The sequence below is a fragment of the Osmerus eperlanus genome, chromosome 4 (genome assembly GCF_963692335.1).
Source record: "Osmerus eperlanus chromosome 4, fOsmEpe2.1, whole genome shotgun sequence".
Classification (NCBI taxonomy): Eukaryota; Metazoa; Chordata; class Actinopteri; order Osmeriformes; family Osmeridae; genus Osmerus; species Osmerus eperlanus.
The window spans coordinates 17,834,548-17,857,424 of NC_085021.1; the positions used below are offsets into that span (position 1 = coordinate 17,834,548).

Consider the following 22,877-nt stretch of genomic DNA (forward strand, 5'->3'; position numbering starts at 1 on the left):
TCTACCTTGGTCCTCCCTCTTTCCCTGACTCTGGTTCCCCTTTCACTCTCCTCCTCCCCCCTTTCTCTCGATCTCCTCAACATACTGCTCTGTTCCACGTTCCTCTTTTATAAATGCTGTTCAATACTCTGTTGTTGTTGGTGTTAGATGTCTCGTGATCCTCAATGCCTTTTGGTTGTGATGTATTTCCTGTATATGATATATATATATATATTTAGCTTTGAAGACAATGTCAATGACAATGGATATGACTATGGGGAGAGACCACAATCCAGAAATCTGTTGTATTCTTATTCTGTGGAATCCTTGTGGGGAAATTTCAATAAAGAAGAAACTATCAAGGGATCCGATTGGGTGAGATTGTGTTTCCTGTTGTTCTCGGGAGCTCCAGCGTGTTGACATGGAGCTGTGCGGTGCAGCATCACAGAGCCACCAGTGTCATAGCCCACCTTACGTTACTCTCGATGACGCTCATCCCCTGCTCTCCTCCTTCCCTCCCTCCCTCTTGCATTTTCCATTTACCATTTCCTACCAGCCCTCTTTCTCCCTCCCACTTCCTCTCTTTCTCTCCCTTTCTTCTACAGCCCTCCCTCCTCTCTCCTTCCCTCCCTCCCCCCCTTGTCTGTAGACATAAAGCTCCTCCCTCCGTCCTCATCTCTCCGTCTCTGCGCTCGTTCAGTGGCAGAGTGTCTCTTTCCTTTCCAGGGCAGCCTCATTCTCTCCTCCAGGATGATGGGCCCTCTGACCAGCTGCACCCTCCTGGTGCTCTCCCTCACCCTGCTGCACACACACGCCATCCAAGCCAAGGTAAGACGCTGCCCCTGTGTGTGTGTGTGTGTGTGTGTGTGTGTGTGAGCGTGTGCATGTGTGTAGCGTCACAGCTAAACGTCACGTCCTAATGATAGATAACACATGAGATGAACAGGTGTTGATTCCACTGACGTCTCCTAGAAGTAAAAAAAACGGGGAAAAAAACGAAGCAGAATGCAGATTTCAACATTATCAGTGTTATATACAGGTGTGTTATGGTGTCAGCACAATGCGAGTGGTTTCAGGCTGTCTTTGTGCACTAGTGTGTACAAATGTGTATGTGTGTGTGTCTGCATGCAAGGTTATTTATCTAGAATCATGAATCATGAATAAAATACTGTCCAACATAATAACATAATAACCTATTTGTGCATCATATATGAAAAGCCACATTTCTAAGTAAGATTTTTTTTTATTTGCAGACATCAGGCTCTTATCATACAAGTCTGCAAATTTCTGATGATTGATGTTCACGTCAAGTCAACATCGAACATAGTCAATAGTCCACTTTATAGACATGAATAAAGTGTATGAGCGTTTGGTTGTGTTGTCCTCTGCAGAAACCAATCTCAGAGGTCTCTCTTTACACTAACCAGAGAGAGGAGGGGCTGGACTTGTCATTGCTAGGTAACAACAGACAGGAGTGAAATGGAAGTTCACCTTAAACACAGGTCACTTTGGCCAGATGAGAACAAGGATGACAATGAGGAGAATGACGTGTTTGGGTGTATTTGTGTACATGTGTGTGTGTTGCTGGTGTGTATCGCAGGGTTACTGTCTGAAACTAGACTGGTCCTTAGGAAAGGTTCTTAATTGTCTTCATACGTCACTGTTGTCCTCCTTCATCCTCCTCCTCTTCATCCCCCTCCTCTTCATCCTCCTCCTCTTCATCCTCCTCCTCTTCATCCCCCTCCTCTTCATCCTCCTCCTCTTCATCCTCCTCCTCTTCATCCCCCTCCTCTTCATCCCCCTCCTCTTCATCCTCCTCTTCATCCCCCTCCTCTTCATCCCCCTCCTCTTCATCCCCCTCCTCTTCATCCCCCTCCTCTTCATCCTCCTCCTCCACCCCTAACTCCTCCTCTGTCTCCTTGTCTGCTTCTCCTCCTCTCACACCTCGTCTTGTTTGTCTCCTCCTCCTGCTCCTCCTGCTCCTCCCCCTCCAGCTCCTTCTCCAGATGATTGTTATCATTGCGTTTAGAGCTTGGTTTGACAGAGACCGTTCTGTGAGCTGATGTGGTTGTTTGTACTGTTGACATTGATAGGACTGTGTGCAGTCTTATTACCATGGAGCCCCAGGGCAGACTGATTGATGGTTATTATGTAACAACCACAGTGTAGAGACCCAGTACTGTATCCCCTGTTTAGAAGACCTTATCCCAGGGTCAGTCTCCATCCAGCTGTCCATATTTGTCCTCACATCCATTTTTCATTAACACATCCATTTATCTGTTGTATGTTTTCTTCATGTATCTTAATATTATTTCTCACATCCACACAACCTGTGTGTATAGTGGAGATAAAGGTGTGTGTGTTTGCGTGTGGATACGTGTGTGTGGAGGGATGGAGATGAAAGAGACTGTGTGTGTAGAACACGTAGCTGCAGTGTAGAGACCCAAGCTGAAGCTGCTGTTCAATCTAATCAGAGGACTGGGGAGAACACAGGAGCTGCGCTGTCATGGCAACTGGGTTTAATCACCCACTGACATGAGGACACAGCCAATATCCTGATAATACAAAGCTCCCAATCACACGAGCACACACACTAGTGAATACACACACACAATGCGTATTGAATGGAGGCTCTTTTGCACCCGCAGTGTTTGTATACATCTGCCATTGTGTGTATGGTACCTTTGGTTTCCATGGCCCCCAGTTTTAAAACCCTACATTTTCTACTCGTTATGTTTGCTCATGAAATGCAACAGAAGGTTTTGTGATAACACCTTCAGTGCTTCGGTGTGTGTGCGTGTTTGTTTATGTGTTCATTAAGACCTCCAGACTGATGGTCTGTCAGAAAGGAATTGTGTGTATCTGTTTGTTGTGTGTGAGTGTGTGTGCGGGTGTTCATGTGACGCCTGCGTCGGCCCACACTCCCGTCACCATCATGTGCATTCTGAAGCAGCAAAGACATCCTCATGCGTCAGCGAGGTGGCGTGACTCACCCATCGACCAAAACACTGATGCTCTGACTCCCTACAGTCCCTGGGGCCCCTCCCTCTCTACGCACTGACGTTCGCCATGAGTAACTAAACACCCCGGCCAATCAAACTGCATCTGGGTCTGACTCAACCAATCGGCCGTATGAAACAGGGCTGTGAACCCATCATCCTCAAGGCCATGTTCAGAAACTACCTTCACATTATTCACACAGGAGTTGCTTTATTTCTGAGCATGAAAAAGCAACTCAGCCAGTGCTGGTGCATCCACCCCCTTAAAGGCTTAACACTTACCCCCAGAGGAACCACGGTTCACTTTCCCCCTGACAATCCCCACCCCAGCCCTGGCCTTATGGTCAGGTGTTCCTGGATGAGGACCATGAACAGAAGGGAACATCATGTGCGCCCCACATGAGGCTCCTGTGGATTTCAGGCTCCACTGTGTACAGCAGTAGTTCCAGAGTGTTCATTTAGGACTCTTCCTTCTCCGGATGTTCTTTAGAAGCAGGCAGCATTCCGGACGAAAAATTGATCTGTGTCTTCCTGAGGGGGAGGTCTGTGACAGAGTAGCAGGCCAGGGTGACAGGCCGGGGTGACAGGCCGGGGTTGTGCAGATGATGAACGTTCCTCTGAATCACCCAGGACCGACCGGCCTGTGCTCCGGCCAGGACCACACAGCAGAGTCAGCAGAACGGAAGAGCAGTGTTCTCTCTGTCAGGCCAGAAGGCTGCAGTGATAGAGTGGTGTGAGGTTATGGTTGTTATGGCGGCTGAGAATGGCTGAGGGCTTTTAATGCTGACAGTTGCAGGCAGGTGATTCTAGGATGAATGGCTGTGACCATGACAACAATCGAAAGTTATATCTAATGGAATGGAATGGAATTGTATAAAATGAATTCTAATCTAAAAGTATCATCCAGAACACCCTAGTCAGAACCATGTATCAGTGGGGCGGAAATGGGCTATAGGAACTGGCAGATTGAGATTGGACACTTACTGCCACTGAGAAGGAAGCACATGTTATGTGGGTGGATTTGCAAGTGCATAAATGTGTGTAAGCGTGTCAGCGTGTCTGCATATGTGATCCACGCAACTGACTCACTATGAGGTTGAAAGGATGTGAGTGGGAGAGGATTTTTTACAATGATTTAAACTCAACCTCTCGTTCAAACTTATTCAAAATGTACATTAGACCTGTGGCAGTATATTAACATAATAGCCTGCTGGTGAAACAAACAAACATGCTGCCCCATTCTTGAGAAATCTTCCGATTGTCAAACCGAGGACTCAGGTTAACCAGACGGAACTAACTGGTCCGATAAAGTATTATATTGTTTGTCCTGAACCCACTAAATTCAAATAGCAATGTTCTCCCTCTGTCGCATGCCTCAGTTTATGACCATCTAGATTTATGACACTGCAGCATGAATTTATAATACCAAACATGATTAGGATGTGTCAGGTGTGCTTGTATGTGTGTGTCAGTGTGTGTTAGTGTGTTTTTGTGTGTCAGTGTGTGTTAGTGTGTGTTAGTGTGTGTGTCAGGTGTGCTTGTATGTGTGTGTCAGTGTGTGTTAGTGTGTGTTTGTGTGTGTCAGTGTGTGTTAGTGTGTGTTAGTGTGTGTTAGTGTGTGTTCCAGTGGTGCTGATCCTCAGTGTGTCTCTCTCAGTCTCTCTCCGCAGGCCACAGCGCTGGACATGCTCAGGACCGGACAGGAAACCACCGCTCCCGCCGCGACCTCCGGGATTTGCTGCCCTATGAGGCCCAGATGATGTCAGATCCTGCTGTCTTTGAAGGTAGAGGGCGGGGGAAAGAGCTATACTACCAACCAGATGAGTGGAGGAGACAGGGCATGGGCCAGGCTCTGCAGCGATTGGTTGAGAGTGACCAGAGGCGAGAGCAAGAGGCTGCATACCTAGCTGGCATGCTACGCCTCCTCAATGAAGTGGAGGGTGGGGATAGAGGCATGGAAGAGGAGCAGGAGGAGGGGCCTGGGGACTTTCCCTACCCCCCAGACTACGATGAGACAGATCAAGGTATGAGCATGGGAAAGCCCCAGGCTTCGTGGCAAGGCCTGTTGGACCCCCAGCTCACTCAGGCCTTGCTGGAGCGCTACAGACAGGAGAGGATGCTACAGGCTGGACTTCAAGTCCCAGACTCAGACAAACAGAACAGAGATCAGGAGACCCTGAGGTAAGGAGCACACATGGGACACTTCATAGATTTATTGGCGGCTATGCATCTTGATTTGATCCATCATGATTTGGGATCTTTTTCCATTGGTTCTACAGTACTTGACGGGATGCACAACAGTTGTAATTGGTCTATTATAGAATTGACAGTGCAGTAATCAGTAAACTCAGTTTTCTAATAGTAGTATTACATATAGATCACTTTATTTACAATACTGGGGTTTTATTATGTGTCTCATACAGATACTTGGTTGCTAAGATCCTATCCAGCATCTCCCCTAGCAACCCACAGAGTCCATCTGGTCGCCGTGCGAGGCGGGACCTAGTGGCCGTGGAAGGAGGCGCTAGGCCGCTAGGCCAGCCAGCCCTGTCCACAAGAGATCCCGCCGTTCCCTGGACGACGCTGCCCCCACCTCGCTGAGCCAGGATGGCCCCCTGCTGAGGGTGAAGAGGCTGGGTGATGAGGAGGGGGGTGAGGGAGGGGCCGGGGTGGAGGGGGGGTACAGACCCCCACCCCAGGGGCTCCAGAGGATGAAACGTGTGGATCCCGAACCGCCCTCTGGCAGATCCAGGCGCAGGAGGAGAGCACTGACCTATGACCCCGACTTGCTGGTCCAACACATCCTACAATACATACCCCAGTAGGGAGGATGGGCGGAGGGAGATTGGGATGAGAGAGGAAGTGAGTGAAAGAGCAGAAAAGACAGGAGATAGGTGCAAAAAATTTGGAGTTGTGAAGAAAGGATGACCACACTTTATGTTCATACAGTCTACAGTAGCCACAGTGTCGACATGATGACATTTCAGATGAGTATGACTCATTAATTCAGCACAGTTCAGCTGTCCTGATTCCTTTACGTTATACAGCTCTCTCACTGTTGCCCAAAAGTATATGCAAACTCAAACACATAACTAACACATAATCGTTCTTCTGGTGCTGTCTGAAGTGGATCAGAAGTTACATACATGACAGCAGTGAACATTAAAGCTCTGCTCCTTTGATGCTACTTGTAAAACCTGCAGTAGTCTGCAAACACAGCGCCCATCCATCCTCCCGTTATAGCGGACAAGACTGGCCGGCTATCAGCATGACACACACACACACATACACCTACAGACACACATACACACACATACATAGCACACACCACACATCATACATACACAGCATCACGGAATCCTATTAGAAAGACTCCCTTGTGTAATTTGTCTTATTGGTATTTATTGGTAAATGAAATTCGAGACAGCTGCTTTTCACGTAGAGTTACACACATGTGGAGTAGAATAAGGAGAGTACAGTAGCACCACAGGACACACAAAGAGAAGCACAAAGGGTCATGCTGGACCAAGTACTTTGATGCCCTACCACAAGTGATATGTCTGTCACATAACAATGGTGCACTCACTACCATGGCATCAAAGTAGAACCGTAATGTCAGGCTGCTCTCTCTCTCTCTCTCTCTCTCTCCTCTCTCTCTCTCTCTCTCTCTCTCTCTCTCTCTCTCTCTCTCTCTCTCTCTCTCTCTCTCTCTCTCTCTCTCTCTCTCTCTCTCTCTCTCTCTCTCTCTCTCTCTCTCTCTCTCTCTCTCTCTCTCTCTCTCTCTCTCTCCCATCTGTCTCTGCCCCTCTCTCTATGGCCCACTCATTCTTCTTTCTCTCTCTCTCTCTCTCCTCTCTCTCTCTCTCTCTCTCTCTCTCTCTCTCTCTTCTCTTTCTCTCTCTCTCTCTCTCTCTCTCTCTCTCTCTCTCTCTCTCTCTCTCTCTCTCTCTCTCTCTCTCTCTCTCTCTCTCTCTCTCTCTCTCTCTCTTTCAGACAAAGTAACTCCAGGTTGGAGGATGTTGTTGCTATGGCTACAGACTGGGCCTGTATGAATTTGGGGTTGTCCACTCTTGAACCGTTGACCTTTAATCCTACAGTAACTCATCCCTTCCTGCTTCTAACAGCAGCTCTTTACCTTTACTCTCCCGCTTTGCCAGTGGCTTACATGAATACTCACAACAATGCCGACGCAAACCGTAAATATAATACTAAACGTGTGATTAACAAAACTCACTTCACCCTCACGCCCTCTTCTCCTCGACTTCCTTGGCCCCTTTGTCGCACCCCTCCTCCCTTTAGCACCTCCTCCCTTCAGCACCTCCTCCCTTCAGCACCTCCTCCCACCTCTTTCATCCCTCACCCCAGTTATCCCTTTCCTTACCCCCCCCTCCTTCCTCCTCTACACACCTCTCTACATTTGTGCACAGAGAGATGTGGGTCTAATTATTGTAGCTTTTCCAAATATCTGTGCAATTAAAAATTGTGTACAAAAATACATATTTACGCACTCTATTTTATCGTAATGTGGATCACGGTAATAAAATCTGATGTGAAAACATTTTCTATTGCCTCTATTGCTGTTGAATAAGGTTTAGTGAGTCTCTATCACTTCTTCATCTTACAACACATGATTTACAAGAAAATAGATCACATTACATATGTAATCATAGATTAGACACAGGTAGTTAGTAGATGCTGTATACGTTCCAACACTTACTAAGTTCTTTGCATATTCATGCTTGGTTACAGTACATCAACATATTCTATATTCTAAAAAATTCCAAAGCTACCAAAAACTTTGAATATAATGTAGTCAACAGTTACCGGTGATCTATAATTGCTATTTCCACATGGTTGTCCTAACAGACACGCACAGAGAGGGTTTCTCCACACTAGAGAAGCATGCACACGTTAACAAAGATCTAGCACCCTGGGAGAACAACACAGTCACTTGGCATCTTCAGTATCAACACTAACATTGATTCCCAAATCTAGACACACTGATACAGAATATGGAATGTTTATCATACCAGAAACACAATATTTCTCCTCACAGTCATCTGGTTGTCTGATCTTCACAGAGGGATAACGTTAAACTGCAATGAAACAGCTGAATGGATGGAGTCAAATCCAGATAGTGTCATAAAACAATAATCTTTCTTTCTCTCTACATCCCTCCCTCCCTTTCTCCGAAAGAAGATCTCAATTCATGTAAATGGAAAAGCATTACAGGTGAATAAGGCATCAGTCGCTCCTAGAGAACTAGAGGGAAACCAGATAACCCAGTCTATACTGGCCTCTCAACACTGAGCTACTGTAGGGCACCATATCATTATCAGCACTAGTATTCTATGTATTTCAGTATGACATGTTTTGGATTAAACTACACAAGCTCTCAGTATCCTCTTGCTCCTCCACCCTAACATCCTGTTTGTCTGGTACAAACACAGAGGACAACGCTCACTCATCGCTCCTCTCCATTGCCCTGACGACAGGACCACAGGGTTGCCAGGTGACAGTCTCCAGGCAGGGTAGTTATGTAAGCTGTCCCTTCACAATGATGTAATGATGGGGGAAGGAAAGAAGAAGGAAATCAGGAGGTCAGAATGTTCTGTCTTCATCTTGAGGAAATGGTTAGAACATTGATGATGGGAAGGGTCACCTGTGGAGAATGTTAGGAGGGGAAAAGAAGAGAGGGATGAGGAAAGGAAAGAACAGAACAGAATTTCACTTATCAGATAAGAAATAACCACTGAGGGTAAAACACAGAATCAAACATAAATGGAGAGAATGGAACACCCGATGAAGATGAAACATAAATAAAAAATGAAATCAACAGGTAAACACATTCAGAGTATAGTCTGTACTAAAGACAACAAACCACAGCTCTAGTTTTCAGTTTAATGCTCAGAAACAAATAGTTTGATTGGCTTGGAGACAGCCCATGAAAGACTCACTTGTTTAATTGACAGCCAGATCAGAGGTGACACTATGCAGCCAGCAGCAGCCCAGTCACTGGAGAGAACACACAGACACAGAGACACACACACACACACAGACACACAGAGAGACACACACAAATACACACAGACACACAGAGACACACACACACAGAGACACACACAGAGACACGTCGGGGGTTAACATAAACAGAAGCTCATGATTATTCAAATATAATAGTTCTACTCGAATACATTCAGTTTTGCACTGTTCTACTTCCTACTCTGTTGTTCACTGGCCTTTTTTGCTCTTCACTCACCATCCTTGGCATCAGCAGGCAGAAGTGCGTCCTGGCGATTCCCCAGCACAAAGGCCAGCGTGGCAAGGATGGCAGCATCCAGCACCCCCAGCATGGCCAGCACGAATGCCCAGTGGACGGAGCAGTTTCCTGGGGAGAAGCTGCCCACAGCCTCCCCACACAGGGCCCGCATCTCAGCACAGTCCCAGGAGTCAGGGAACAGCACGCAGGCCAGCGCAAGGCAGAACCCTGAGACGGACCGAGGGAGGATGAGAGGGGAGGATGAGAGGGAAGGTCTCGTCAATCTGTGGCAAAGAGGACTGGGGTTTCATAGTGTTTACGTCATGGATTAGGACTACCTGCAGTGAGCTGCAACCAGGCGCAGATCTTATACACGGTGGCAGCGTTGCAGAACCTGAACAGACAGAGACAGCCGACGCTGGCCCAGACCATGGTCAGGGACATGCACACCAGAACAGCGGGAGACTGGAAGGAGGGCAGGGGCGTCAGGGTCCTCAGAGACCCGCGGCACTCAGGTACGGGCCAGTCGGACTCCAGGCACACCTCAAACAGACCGAGCGTACCCGATGTAGGGGGCGGTGTGCCGCTCTGGTAGTGGAGCTCCCTTGTCCCCACCCAGGAGGGCTGCACCAGCACCACCACCTCGATGATGGCGAAGCAGAGCGTGCACACGGCCCAGAGCACGCCCACCGCCCGGGCGCTGCGGACAAACTCCGTCTGGTAGAGGCGCGCCACCTCCGCTGTGTGGGGCGTAATGGCCATGCCTGCACAGCATCATGGGAGATAGAGGAAGGGAAAGGGAGGTAGATGAGATTGATAGCAGAGCAACAACAAAAACAACCAGGCATCCAGAGAAATGTGTCGAGTATAAGCTCAGCCTGGTGTTTACATCTGAGATGTCAATGTCCTATTTACATGCAGAGGCTAAGAATAAGTCATTAATATTAGGGTACGCAAAAACAATCCCACTGAAAAACATGCATTAAGGATAATGCCCAGCCTCACACTAACACAATGACATGGTCTGTCCATGGTTTAGAAAGAAATATCTATTAGTGTTGCATTGTACTGTTAACCCAGTCCTGTTCACCTGGATGATGAGAGCAGCTGTACGGTCTGAGGGTCTCTGCCTGTCTTCTCCAGATGATCACGCTAGATCTGGATCCAAACGGCACCTGGATCCCGTCACACGTGAGCGAGGGATGAGCCCAGAAAAAATAACATTTTAGAACAAATTAGTCTCAATTTTTCCCCCCTGTGATGGCGAAATAAACGCAAATAGACACAGGCCCAAAGCATCAGAGATGGCGATATTCTGCCTTCGTCACACATGGAGGAGAGGAAGGGAGGGAGGGTGGGAGGAGAGGGGAGAGATGGAGAAAGGGAGGGGGAGAACAAATGTGCAAAGCAGAGAGGGGGGCATTCAGCGTGATGAAGGAGTAGAGAGATCAAGAGGGAGGGAGGGTTAGACGGAGGAAGGGAAATATCGGCAGAGAGAGAAAAGGGGGGGAGGGGGGGTGCAGGACGGAGAAATGCAGTGACGGAGTGAAGTGGGGGAAGGGGATGGTGCAGTGGTTTGTATTTCTGAGGGGGAGGGGAAGAGACTGCTGAACACTGCAGCACTGAGAGAATGATCGCCATCCCCTAGAGGAATAGAAGAGAGAACAAAGAAATAGACAGAGGAAAATAGAAAGAAGAAAATGCAGACAGAGAGCAAACAGGAAGAGAGAGGATGGAGCAGACAATTAAAGCAAAGAGAGGGGGGTAAGAGGAATGAAGATGGACAGAAAAGATGAAAGGGGGAGGGGGCAGATGAGGCATCTCCATAGTAACCTCAACTGAATACAGAACCCAAACAACAATTAAGAGAAAACCAGAGGGGAGACATCAGGAGAGATCGAGGACAGAGAACTCGTGCTTCAGAGACGCATCTGCAGCAACAGTCAATAACATCCAGGACATAATCATACATAATTAAATTGTTATTCAATTATTTTTTTATGGCATTCATCTTACTCTTACAGTAGCTTCAAATTTGTTGCAAAGTTACTTACAAAAAATACCAAGGTTGGGTTAATTCATTCTTAGATTGAATTAAAAGAGAAAATCTAATTTATTTTAAGGGAAAAAGCCAATCTGAAAAATATGTTCACTCAACTCAAATGTAATAGTATGTAATTGTTATTTCAGTTATAATTCTATTAAATGGGTATCAGTAGTTCAAATCAATAGAATACACTGTTAATACAGAACAGCCTTTATGGAGACATCAAAGTTTTATTCAAACTCAAACCATGTGGCACATTGTAAAACATAAAAAGAGCATAAGTTACAGTGATTGAGATTTAAAAAGTATATCAAACATATCATGTGGGCTTTGGAAACAGAGATAAAGAAGCATGGAAAATAACACAAATAATACAATTCCAATAATACAATTACAAAAGAAGACGATCGATGCTTTGAAACAGAATATTGCACATAGTAGTTTTTTGTTCTTTTTTTTTGTTCTACTTGTTTGAAAACATGAAATAATACCAAGCGTACCAAGCTTTACAAACCGGTGTATTATGTGCACAAACCACTAGCATCCTACTGTACCTTAACTGTATCCATGCTGGAACGGACAATACTGTGTAATCAAATCTATGATGATGAGGATGATGATGAATGACATCATAGCACCATTAGTCCTGTCGCTGCTAGTTAGACAAGTTTCCTTCACAAACAGTCAGGATGGGGAGTATATGTATCACATCCTATCAAATTAAAACCAGGAAGTCTTGTTTGCATAAATGGGTTTCAGTTTGGAACATATGCACTTTAAAAGGTTGAGACAGACCCTGTCATAAAGCCTGACCACTACACAGGTGTACACTAGAAACAGTTTGTGAAAGGTTTTAGCTCCAGAGGAGAACTGGAGGTGTCAAAGCGTGGGTGTGACTAGCTCTCCATGACATCCACATTCTCATCACGTTGTGGTGTACTGCATGTGCTTACAGGCACTGAGAATCTCTTGTGAAGATGTGAGCGAAGACGTGGAGTGAAAAGGAAGGGGAGAAGGAGGGAGAGGAGGGGTATCGATTGAAAGAGCTGGATAATAATATGGCAGAGAGCTTCAGGCACAGAGGAGCTGGTGATACAGGCAGGTCAGCAGGACCCAGAGTCCCAGAGAGGCATGATCTGCTCCAGCTTAACTCCTTCGCAAAAAACCTACATCTCATTTTCTTCTAAATCTTCTCATCTCTCTGCTTCATCCCTCTTTCTGTCTCTCTCTCTCTCTGCTCAGCCCGAGGCGGGCATTTCCTCTCCAAATTTGGCACAGTGGGCAGAGTTCTTCGCCTCTAAAATCACCTGAAACACGGGGGAAGGGGACAGAGAACAGAGGGATTGAGTCACAGGAAAATAGATATCCAGACAACAGATGAATGAAACAGAAGCTAGCCGGGGCCAGACCTTGTTGTGTACGTAGGCCTCGCAGGAGTAGCACCAGACAGACAGGTCAGCGAAGCTGAGCACCATAGGGTGTCCGCTCACCAGGCCGTGGGTCACCATGTGCTGGTTCACATAGCGACCACAGAACACCTGGGGCGGGGCAGGAAGTAGGGGGGCAGTCAGACATTTTGGGTTCTGGTAAATGTAGTCAGATGGAGCTCTCATGTCATCTGTATGTTTGTGTGTTTATGTCTGTGTGTGTGTGTGTGTGTGTGTGTGTCTGTCCCTCTGTCTGTTTGCTAAAACGTTTTGGGACTGAGACAGAAAAATTGCAATGGTTCAATAGTCCAATTCAATTCTAATGAATTCAACTTTGATTTCAATGGCCTACTTGCCTCGGGTGGAATGTCCCTGTACATACTGTAAGTCGCTCTGGATAAGAGCGTCTGCTAAATGACTAAATGTAAATGTAATGATGTGCTATGCCAGTGTATGGTGAAATATCCTGTGGTACCTGGTAGCAGGTGAGACAGGTCCAGTTCTCAGCGTCGGAGCCACAGTCGAGGCACGGCAGGAACACATTGATGCCCCCCGAAGGCAGAGGCTTCACCTGGTCCAGGTGAGGGCACCAGGACAGAGGGTCCACCACGTACATGGTGCTCTACAACACACACACACACATCTAGGAAGTATATCTCTGCACTTTGTGTGTATGTGTGCGTCTGTAGTGTGTAAACTGATCCTGTGTGGATGTAACTTGTGTCATGACAGATGTCGCACCCCGTCCATGTCCACGCCTCCACAGATCAGCTCAAACACTGGCTCCTCCTTCTTCGACCAGCCGCTAGCACCCTCTTCTGCAGTAGAGTCCTGCTCCCCTCCGGCCTCCACCTTCAGCTGGCCCACTGCCGCCATGTCAGAGGTTACCTCGGCAACAACCTATGGGGAGAGAGGAGGACGGGGAAGTCTGGTTATCACCTTCTAAATATGTAGGTCTAACCGCAGGCTCACTACCATTAACTGACAAAGCAGCTTTTCAACTGACATCCTGAGACCTCAAGATAAGTCCAGGTTGTACCGCAACAGCAAATATAGGATAGATTTAGGACTTATGATTTAGGTTCCTTTGACAAGCAAGTTTGGAACAATTTTTATATTGTATTTTTAAAACTTGTGTTAAATATGCAATCATGAACAATCTGTATCTGTTCCCATACTGCAAACACCTTAAACAACTAAAGCTGACAGCGCTGTTGCTGGTCCGAGTCCAGGCCTGGGAGACCTGACTGTGTCTGTCAGTTAACCTATCACACTCCTCACCTGGGGCTGGGCCTCAGTCTTCCTGGTGGCTGATTGGTCTTTCTCTGTGCTCAATGACACAGGCTCCTCCTTCCCTTCCTTAGTTGGGCTCTTCTGAGGACTAGGCCGGACCTTCTGCCTAGCCCCTCCCACTGGGACAGATGTTGGACTAGGACTGGCTGAGGTAGTTTGATTGAGGTCTAGTGAGACCAGTCCCTTTGTGAGCTCATCCAGCATGTGGTCCTTCACCCCAGCAGGGGGCAGAGGTGTCTCTGGGGTGTTTGCCTGAGCAGGGCTGCTCCCAGGGGAGATCTGGCCCCCTGGCTTCCTACTACCCTTGGAGTGGCGCTTCCCCCGGGGTTTGGGAGAGGGCAGAGACAGGCGCAGAGACTCTGGGACTGGAGAGGGGAAAATAAATATCAAACTCAAAGAGATGCTGGTCCACACACTAATAACTCTCACACTAATAAAGAGTCACTCTACAAAACAGACTTACTCTGTATTCTGAGTGATGCCCAGTAGGGGGCGTGAGTACGCAGGACGTTGTTGATGCTGAAGGCAGCGTTCGGGTGAGGGGGTGGCAGGACGGGCAGGACGGGGGGGGGGTCACCCAGAAGCATGCTGGTACACATGGCCATAGACTCGGAGATAGACGTCAAATTATAGCCTCCCTACGGAGAGAGGCAATCAATTAATCACTGATGGGGTTTATGTGTGTGTGTGTGTGTGTGTGTGTGTGTATGCATACCTCCAGTATGACCAGGACCCTCCCCCCAGCCAGACTGTTCAGCAAGTGTGTGAGGTGGGCGTAGCCCTCAGGGGTGACCTGGTACCCCCCCAGGGGGTCTCCTCGGGCAGCATCGAACCCAGCCGACACCAGCACCAGCCCCGGGTCAAACTAGAAGGGGGGGGGGGGGGGCATGGGGCATGACATTTAGTATCATCTCCAGAATAACACAGCAAATCTACAATGAGTTAGTATGGATGGTGTGTGTGTATGTGTGTGTGTGTGTATGTGTGTGTGTGTATGTGTGTGTGTGTGTACCTCTCTAGCGATGGGCAGCACGACACTGTGGAAGGCGGCTAGGTACTCGGGGTCTCCCATCCTGCCCCCACTCCACGGGATGTTGACGTTGTAGCCACGCCCCCGGCCTTGGCCCACCCTATCATAGTCAGCGTCCTCAGACGTGGGGAAGAAAGTCCCGTCCTCATAGCGATGGAGGGACACGTATAAAACACTGGAGGAGAGGAGAGATTCGGAAAAAAAGACAAAGAAGAAGATGTGAAAAAAGATAGGGCAGTCAGTGGACGTTAGAGGAAAAAACGAAGGACCATCTAGAGTTACTGTCTCAGTGATTGTTCAATCAGTGATCTGTAATCCTAAACCTAGATGACATGTCGTCTACACTTAGAAAACCAGCTTTGCAACAATTCTGTCAGATTCACTGTCCATCTTCAGATTCATCTGTCAGGACTGCAACTCACATCACCAAGAGGAAAACTGATTATTTGCTAATTATTGTCTGTCAGAGAGACACAGAGAGAGAACATAGAGAGAGAACATAGAGAGAGAACATAGAGAGAGCAAGAGAAAGAGAGACAATGTGGGCTGTCCTCCACCTGTCATCCTCTTCGAAGATGTGCTGGGTGCCGTTGCCATGGTGAACGTCCCAGTCCAGGATGAGCACTCGCAGAGGCTTCTGGGAAAGGAACTGTGCGTGGCGCGCGGTGAGGGCGGCCGTGTTGAAGAAACAGAAGCCACACGCCGTGTCCTGCTCAGCATGGTGGCCTGGAGGACGCACGATGGCCACCGCATTCCTCACCTGGGGACGACGCAGACCACACCTGCCACCTTACACCTCACTGTGTGTGTGTTCTGAGTCCCCACAAGGCTAGATAAACAAAACGTGTGTGTGTGTGTATGTGTGGACCTGTCCAGTGAGGATGGCGTGAGCAGCGTTGAAGCAGGACCCTGCCGCCAGGCGGGCACTGCTGTAGCTGTGGTTGCTGATGAAGATAGAGTTGTACTCCTCCCCCAGTCTGTGCAGCTCTCTGGGCTTCATCTTCTCTGTGGACCTGATCATAGCTATGTGCTCCAGGCTAGAAACACACACACACACACACACACAACTTACAGAGAGGCTCTCACACACACAGACACACACATGTAGTAAGACTAGACATGCGAGTGTGTGTTACTTGCCCGTGACATCTAGCCAGCTCCTCCTCTGTGGCCAGGCGTGTTGGTATCCGTTGGCAACGGGCCGCCAGGCCCAGGTCCTCGTGGCGGGAAAAGATCTTTGATATCCTTTGAGGCAGCTCTGGGTGGTGGCTAAACGACAGAGGAGAGATTACACACACACACACCTACATATACACACACCTACTCACACACAGGCTTACACACACACTCCCACTCACCTGTCCCACATGTTGTGGTGTTCCATCATCCTGCGGTCGTATACGAGGCCTGTTGTCAGGCCGTTGGGACTGGGTCTTCCTGGACTATTTTCATTGTCTGCCCTGGAATCTGCTGGGGTTATGGCAGGGTCAGCTCCACCCAGTGGACCGCCCTCTGTGGAGAAAACACAGTGAGGCTATGCTTCTGGAATATTCTCCAAAGTCTCCTCTGCTTCTGAAACCACAGCAAGTTCCAAAACACAACATTGTAGCACACTGGAAGGTTCTACAAGACCCCATCTCCATTCTATTTTACATACAGACTCACCTAGCACCTGTTCCTAACTCACCTAGCACCTGCAGGCTGGTCCAGTGTGGGTAGAGAGCACTGATAGTCTGTGAGATGGACTTCAGAGCACTGGAGACACACACACACACACACAGGGTTCCTAATCACAGTCCAGAGTAGTGAGGCCCTGTCTCATCAGATCATAACAGGGGATGAGCCTCACCTGTCTGAGGGGGCTCCAGGTGGGCTTAGGGGGGGGCAGGCCTCCCCCAGGAGAGACCTGAGAGAGGCACAGGCGCCCTCTGCTGTCGCCTGCAGGTTATAACCCCCCTGGGAGGAAACACAGCGAGACAAAGTTAGCAGCTGGCTGGAAGATATCAGTACCACCATCACAACGACGGATGCACCAACAGCTGCTAGGCAACGCAATGTATGCAACCATATGGTGTTGACTAGTAGTTACTAGTCATCTGATGTGGTGAGTGAGTGCGTGTGGTTCTGGTTCTGTCTTACAGGTGAGTGTGTGAGGTGCTCTTGTGCATGTGAGTGTGTGTGGTTACCTCCAAAGCCAGCACTACCCTGCCCTGGGCCAGACCCATCAACATGTGGGTCAGGACAGAGAAACACTGGGGACTGGCTGACATCTCCCCCTGGAACACAACAACACACACACACACACACACACGGTCATACACATCCATCCACAAACATATAGGCCAACTATTGAAAAAGCTAACAAAGACTGCTGAACCAAATAGATTTGAAGAACATAAGCACCATATGAACCCTGCCGTAACTCACCTTAGGATCACCGATCACTGAGTCGAAGCCTGCTGCCACCAAGACCAGCTGAGGCTGGAACTGCAAACACACAGACACACTTGTCAAAAACAACCGAGGGCCAAATAACCAGGAAGTATTGTAGTCGGAGCACGTATGTGCCCAGATGTCACCATATCCACCCCACCTCATAGGCCACAGGCAAGAGAAGCTGCTGGAAGGCTGCTATGTAATCTGCATCTTTCATCCCTGTCTAAAGAAAGACAAAGAAAGAAAGAGATAAAAAAAGTGTGAGACTCAATGTCACAGTAAGAATACAACCAATCAATATAAAGGTTTTGTACTTAAACATGAGCAGTACAAACCCCCAATAAAAATCTCTATCTCTCACACACACAGCTACCTTGTTCCATGGCAAGTTGATAGTGTAGCCCTCTCCAGCTCCTGTGCCTATAGCAGAGCTGTCTGACTCTGGCAGGTGGGGCCAGAAGGAGGCCTGCTCATACCTGTGGACTGAGAAGTATAGCACACTGGGGGGAGAGAAAGATGGAGAGAGGGAGAGACACAGACAGAGAGAAAGAGTCAGAGAAGGAGACAGAGAGGGGGGATAGAGAGTGCATCAGGACCTTGGACAGCACCAACACTGGGTGCACCAAAACTGGGCTGATTTCAGGACACATAATGATAGTAGGAATGGAGGAGGAGAAAGACAACAAGAGAGAGTTTCAGAGGAGACATGATAGACCCATACCTGGGGTCCTCCTGGAAGGCGTACTGAATCCCCTGACCGTGGTGAACATCCCAGTCTACTATCAGAACCCTGGAGGACACACAAACACACCAGGACTGTGTATGATTACTCTGACCTGAGGCGTCTGCAACGCGGCACACTACTCACTGAGTACAGACTGTGTGCGGGGTGTGAGAAGCCTGACCGCTGGATCTTGTGCTGTTTCTGGGCGTGGCGGGCAGCGATAGCCAGGTTGTTGAACATACAGTAGCCGTTCATCTGGTCAGCCTGGGCATGGTGTCCTGGGGGTCTGGGCAAACCGTACAAACAAAGTTCATATGGACAACAGCAGTGTCGGGTCAGGGTGTACGTTAATGCTAATTATATGGCTAGAAATCTGTTTGATTTTCTCCCATCATTATGATTGACAGTGTGAGCATTTCGGGAAAAACATGAGTAGACTAACATGTAGGCTTATTATAATAAGAACAAACTAAAGGCAAGATGATACTGTTGTTAAGGGGTTACCTGGCGACAGAGAATCCGTTGCGTAGCTCCGAGGTCAAGACCTTGTCGACGAGCTGAAGGACAGCGCCCACTGCCAGAGTGGCACAGCTGAACGACTCCTGGAGTGTGACACAAGACATCAGTATGTTTTCACCCCCACACACCCCCACACACCCCCACACACAGGCCCACTCACAGGGTGCAGGTAGACAGAGTCGTAGGAGTCAGACAGGGTTTTCAGCTGGTCCTCTGGCATGGCCCGGGTGGACCTCATCAGCTCCACATACTCCCTCCTGAACACACAAGCACAGGGTCTCAAACAGGCTTACCAGGCTGGCCTCTGAACGTCTGACGTGTGTGCTGAGGTGACCTGATGTCACTAGGAGCAGTGAGTGGGCGCTCGGCGTCAGAAGAACAGCCTACTTGTGGACCAGCAGCAGCTCCTCTTCAGCAGCGGCTCTGGCCTGAGACACAGAGAGAGCTCAGCTGAGACTGACATGGCATCATAAAACACCAGTAGTCCACCATGTGGACTACGTTACACTCAGGTAGTCCTTCTTAATCTCCAGCCTCTCAGCCTCTCCCCTGGCCCCTGCCGAGCCCCCCCCCCCTCTCTCTCTCACCTCCACCTGGACACAGTGCTGCAGCAGCCCCTGTTTCTCCACCTGCTCCATGATGACGCTGGCCCTCTCTGGACACTCTGGGTGGCTGAAAGGAAAAAAAATAGCAAAGATCATATGTGACAGGGCAATGGGTGGAGACGAGAGGAAATAACATGCCGCTATTTATAGTAGCTGGTTTAGTGATTGTTCTATCAGTGATCTGTCATCTTAAACCAAGATGGCATGTAGTCTACAAAAAAACTCGGTTCACTGTCAATCTTTAGTCAGTACTGCAACTCACATCACACTGAGGAAAGCTAAGTATCAGTGAATCAGTCACAGAGAAACAGAGACATGACAGAGAGAGAGAGGATGAGACGAGAACAATTGTGCAACAAATAAACAACATGGGGCAAGAAAGGAAGGCTTACCTTGTGTCCCACAGGCAGCGGTGATGGGTGAATGTTTGACTGAAGACCAAACCTGTACCAGTAACTGGTGGCTTCTTATTCAACTCCTACACACGCAATGCAAGTATCTTAGTTTACATACTTGTAACCAAATCTCCATAAAAGTCAAGCCTCCCATACCCACACACATGTACATGGACTGTGAAAAACACACACACACACACAATGTTCAGAGTGAACATGAACCAGGTCCATCATAGTACCAGGTTCTTTAGCTGGTTGGTGAGCTCCTCTTCTCCTTTACTTCTATCCATCCTTCCTTTCTTCTTGGCCTCCTGCAGGTTTGTCTTCTTCTTCCCACTGGCCTTCCCCCTCTCCTGCTGGGGAGAGAGCTACAGACAAGAGCCCCGCAGTCAGGCAGCTACTCTGAACTCTGACCCTAGGCTCTTCTCTCCCTTCCACACGGTGTGAAGCAGTGTCCCTGGCAAGACAGAACTGGAACTCTTTGGTGAGCGTCTCAACAGAAACACTCCACTGTAACCTTGTTTAGTAGTTATCTGAGAAGCACGGGGGCAAATTCCAACCTGCGTGTGGATGATTGGCATGGCGACATTCACAGTTCAACCACCTGATTGGCAGATATGCAGTTCATCAGGAACACTGGCAATTTTAGTTTAGAAGGTTTTTTGGAAGAATTGGCGGTGCAATCAGAGAAGAACCTATGTAAATATACGTTGGGAGGGGGGGGGATAAGCAGTGATTGGTGATTCTGGTTTTGAACATAGTCGTTATCAGTTACTCGCTGGTTAAGGGGGAGTCAGGTGGCTGAGCGGTTAGAGAATCGGGCTAGTAATCAGAAGGTTGCTGGTTCGATTCCCGGCCATGCCAAATGACGTTGTGTCCTTGGGCAAGGCACTTCACCCTACTTGCCTCGGGGGAATGTCCCTGTACTTACAGTCGCTCTGGATAAATGTCTGCTAAATGACTAAATGTAAGTTGATGAAGTATCTGTACTAGGATTCGATATAGACTTGCCACACACTTTATATTTGATAACAGGTTGCACTGCTGTGCTGCTACTGAGCTTCGCATTCAGATACTAAGATAGAATTTAGCCTACATGCCCTCCACCCAACTCAAATGTTTTTGAGTCTTTACCTGTGCTAAACTTATATCTATAATAACACGGACCTGACAAGCAAAAAAAAAATTTGGGTGGTGTGTTTGTGTGTTAATGCCTTACTTTAGCTGTGTTCTTTTCGGGAGACTTGGAGAGACGAGGGGAACGTCTCACTCTGCCAGGCTCTGACGCTGGCTTAGGTAGAGAATCCATCTGGAGCAGGACACCTTCCTCCTACTACAAGGACAGGAAAATAGCAAAAAGTAGTCCTCATCATAATAATTAATTTTGTAATAGGGAGAACACCCTAGAGTGAACAACGTTTGTAAATGTAGCTTATAATTGCCAAATGTGGCAACGAATAGAAGCTTGTTTTGAAGCAGGGTGATTTGTTTTGACAGCTGTTAGCTAGGCTAGGCTAGCTACTTCCACAACAGATAAAACAGCCATAACAAGAAATACCAGAATTATCTGGTTGCAAGCCAGCAAGCTAGTGCTTTTGGCAGCTTAATCAATACAAATTAAAATAAATATCAGTCTAAGCAATACAAGTCCTTAACTTAACTTAGGTAGCTAGACAAAACATTAAACAACTGTAAAACATTATAAAGTAATTTGAAATTATATTACCAAAATAATAGAGAACCACTATCGCAGAGCTCCAATAACAAAAATTACGCTTTTAAAACATACATTTTACTCACAGTCACAGCTGATTTTGAGATAGCCCTCTAAAAGCGCGAATTGGCAACGTCGCACAACAACACGCCCTGAGCAGGGCGCAAATGAATTACGTCATGACAGCCATCCCATGCTGTCCCCCTCCCCTAGTGGTGTTGTTACAAAGTAACCATTTGGGGTCACTGTTACAGTGAAATTACTGTTACTTAATCAATATGTTATTTATTGATTTATTTAATCATAGTAAAAAGATTTATGTAAGAGTATGAAGAGACATGCTAGTCGTTAAACGAGTAGTAAACAACACAAGATGTCTTGGAATAAAGAGGACTGTTTGCTTGTTTTGGGGTCTAAATTAATCTGAGAACTGAACCCTTATGTGACTTTTTACATTCAGTTACTATGCGGAGGCTATTGAAATCGCAGGGAAGAGAGCATAATAGATCATAAACAAGGATTGATGCAAACACTGAGAGATGACATACAGAACCTGGGCTTTGTAGACCTCTCACAAACTGTCATCATTGTCCCTAAAAAACGTGTAAAAGCACAGGGACACTGTGTTGCAAGGTGTGACATTTGATAGCAGAGCAGCATGTTAAGACAGGGAGTCGGAGGGTGGTAAAAGGTGGAGTTGAAGGTGACAGATAACTGTCACCCATCCAGGCGTGAGTGGGGGGGTGATCGACGGCTAAGGGGGACCAACGGATGGCTCAGTGCATTGTATAGACCTGTGCTGTGGTTGCTAATCTCTCCATGTCATTTGCCCCTGTTTCCCCCAGGCTACAGCTGCCTACACCAACGGATGAGAGACCTTGATGGCCTGACATAGAAGAAGAGATGAAGAAAAGAACATTTGGATCCAGCCGTCATATAAAAAATGAATGTAGGGGCACACGCTCTCCACCACAACCAACCTCCGTCTGTGCCACCCCCTTTTCCTCTTGCCCTTTTTTTCTGCGGGTCCGGAAAACCATAAGCCTCCTGCCTTGCACAATGGGGCTCCTGCAAGGGCCTGGTGCAAGCTGTGGTCAACAGTGAAAGGCTTCTGACTGATGGAGGGAGGGAATACAAGTGGGGCGCTTTTAATGTGTAGCAGTCATAAGAACATAACAAAGTAAACATTAGTAATACTAAGAATTGTTCACTCCTGCCTGGAGAATCCAGTTTTTCCATCAGAAACTCATCTATTTCCTGAAAGGGAGTGTGTGGAAACTGTAAAGTTAACTGTGGTTCTTTCTACTGTTGATAAGAACCAGACATACTTAGTTCATCCTTACATCTAGGATGCAACCCCTGTTTTAACCTCTACGTGTTACTCACCTTTTCCTGTCACAACAGAAATCATCAGCATGGATATGGATGTACACTGAACAAAGAGAGAAAC

The 22,877-nt window shown here is 47.7% G+C and overlaps 3 protein-coding genes across 5 annotated transcripts; 1 reads left to right on the plus strand and 2 right to left on the minus strand.

Annotated features, from left to right (window-relative positions):
- The first annotated feature begins 649 nt into the window (after positions 1-649).
- On the plus strand, positions 650-6,276 carry pcsk1nl (proprotein convertase subtilisin/kexin type 1 inhibitor, like). The gene is given in 4 exon segments (XM_062459782.1): positions 650-807; positions 4,636-5,159; positions 5,402-5,528; positions 5,531-6,276. Coding segments are annotated over 4 exon segments (1,002 nt in total). The 5' UTR covers positions 650-729; the 3' UTR covers positions 5,804-6,276.
- A 1,079-nt stretch (positions 6,277-7,355) lies between these two features.
- Positions 7,356-10,593, minus strand: lhfpl4b (LHFPL tetraspan subfamily member 4b). Its single transcript, XM_062459783.1, has 5 exons — positions 10,328-10,593; positions 9,576-10,001; positions 9,238-9,465; positions 8,936-8,993; positions 7,356-8,640 (listed from the first exon to the last, which is right to left on the minus strand). Exons 2-4 carry the CDS (start codon positions 9,997-9,999, stop codon positions 8,968-8,970), a joined length of 678 nt encoding a protein of 225 aa, XP_062315767.1. The 5' UTR covers positions 10,000-10,001; positions 10,328-10,593; the 3' UTR covers positions 7,356-8,640; positions 8,936-8,967.
- An 889-nt stretch (positions 10,594-11,482) lies between these two features.
- On the minus strand, positions 11,483-21,586 carry hdac6 (histone deacetylase 6). 3 transcript variants are annotated; one of them, XM_062459784.1, is made up of 28 exons: positions 21,514-21,586; positions 20,933-21,046; positions 19,953-20,081; positions 19,711-19,796; positions 19,301-19,385; positions 19,101-19,141; positions 18,874-18,970; positions 18,699-18,796; positions 18,376-18,480; positions 18,192-18,260; positions 17,844-17,970; positions 17,628-17,693; positions 17,462-17,521; positions 17,221-17,310; positions 16,884-16,990; positions 16,722-16,789; positions 16,393-16,546; positions 16,175-16,303; positions 15,903-16,071; positions 15,592-15,794; positions 15,017-15,209; positions 14,720-14,869; positions 14,468-14,642; positions 13,993-14,369; positions 13,453-13,611; positions 13,187-13,333; positions 12,694-12,822; positions 11,483-12,591 (listed from the first exon to the last, which is right to left on the minus strand). In XM_062459784.1, exons 2-28 carry the CDS (start codon positions 21,020-21,022, stop codon positions 12,523-12,525), a joined length of 3,372 nt encoding a protein of 1,123 aa, XP_062315768.1. In that variant the 5' UTR covers positions 21,023-21,046; positions 21,514-21,586; the 3' UTR covers positions 11,483-12,522. The 3 variants fall into 3 exon arrangements, with proteins under 3 accessions (XP_062315768.1, XP_062315769.1, XP_062315770.1); XM_062459785.1 differs by having other exon boundaries at positions 21,503-21,566; XM_062459786.1 differs by lacking the exon at positions 21,514-21,586 and adding an exon at positions 21,440-21,498.
- Between the last annotated feature and the right edge of the window lie 1,291 nt (positions 21,587-22,877).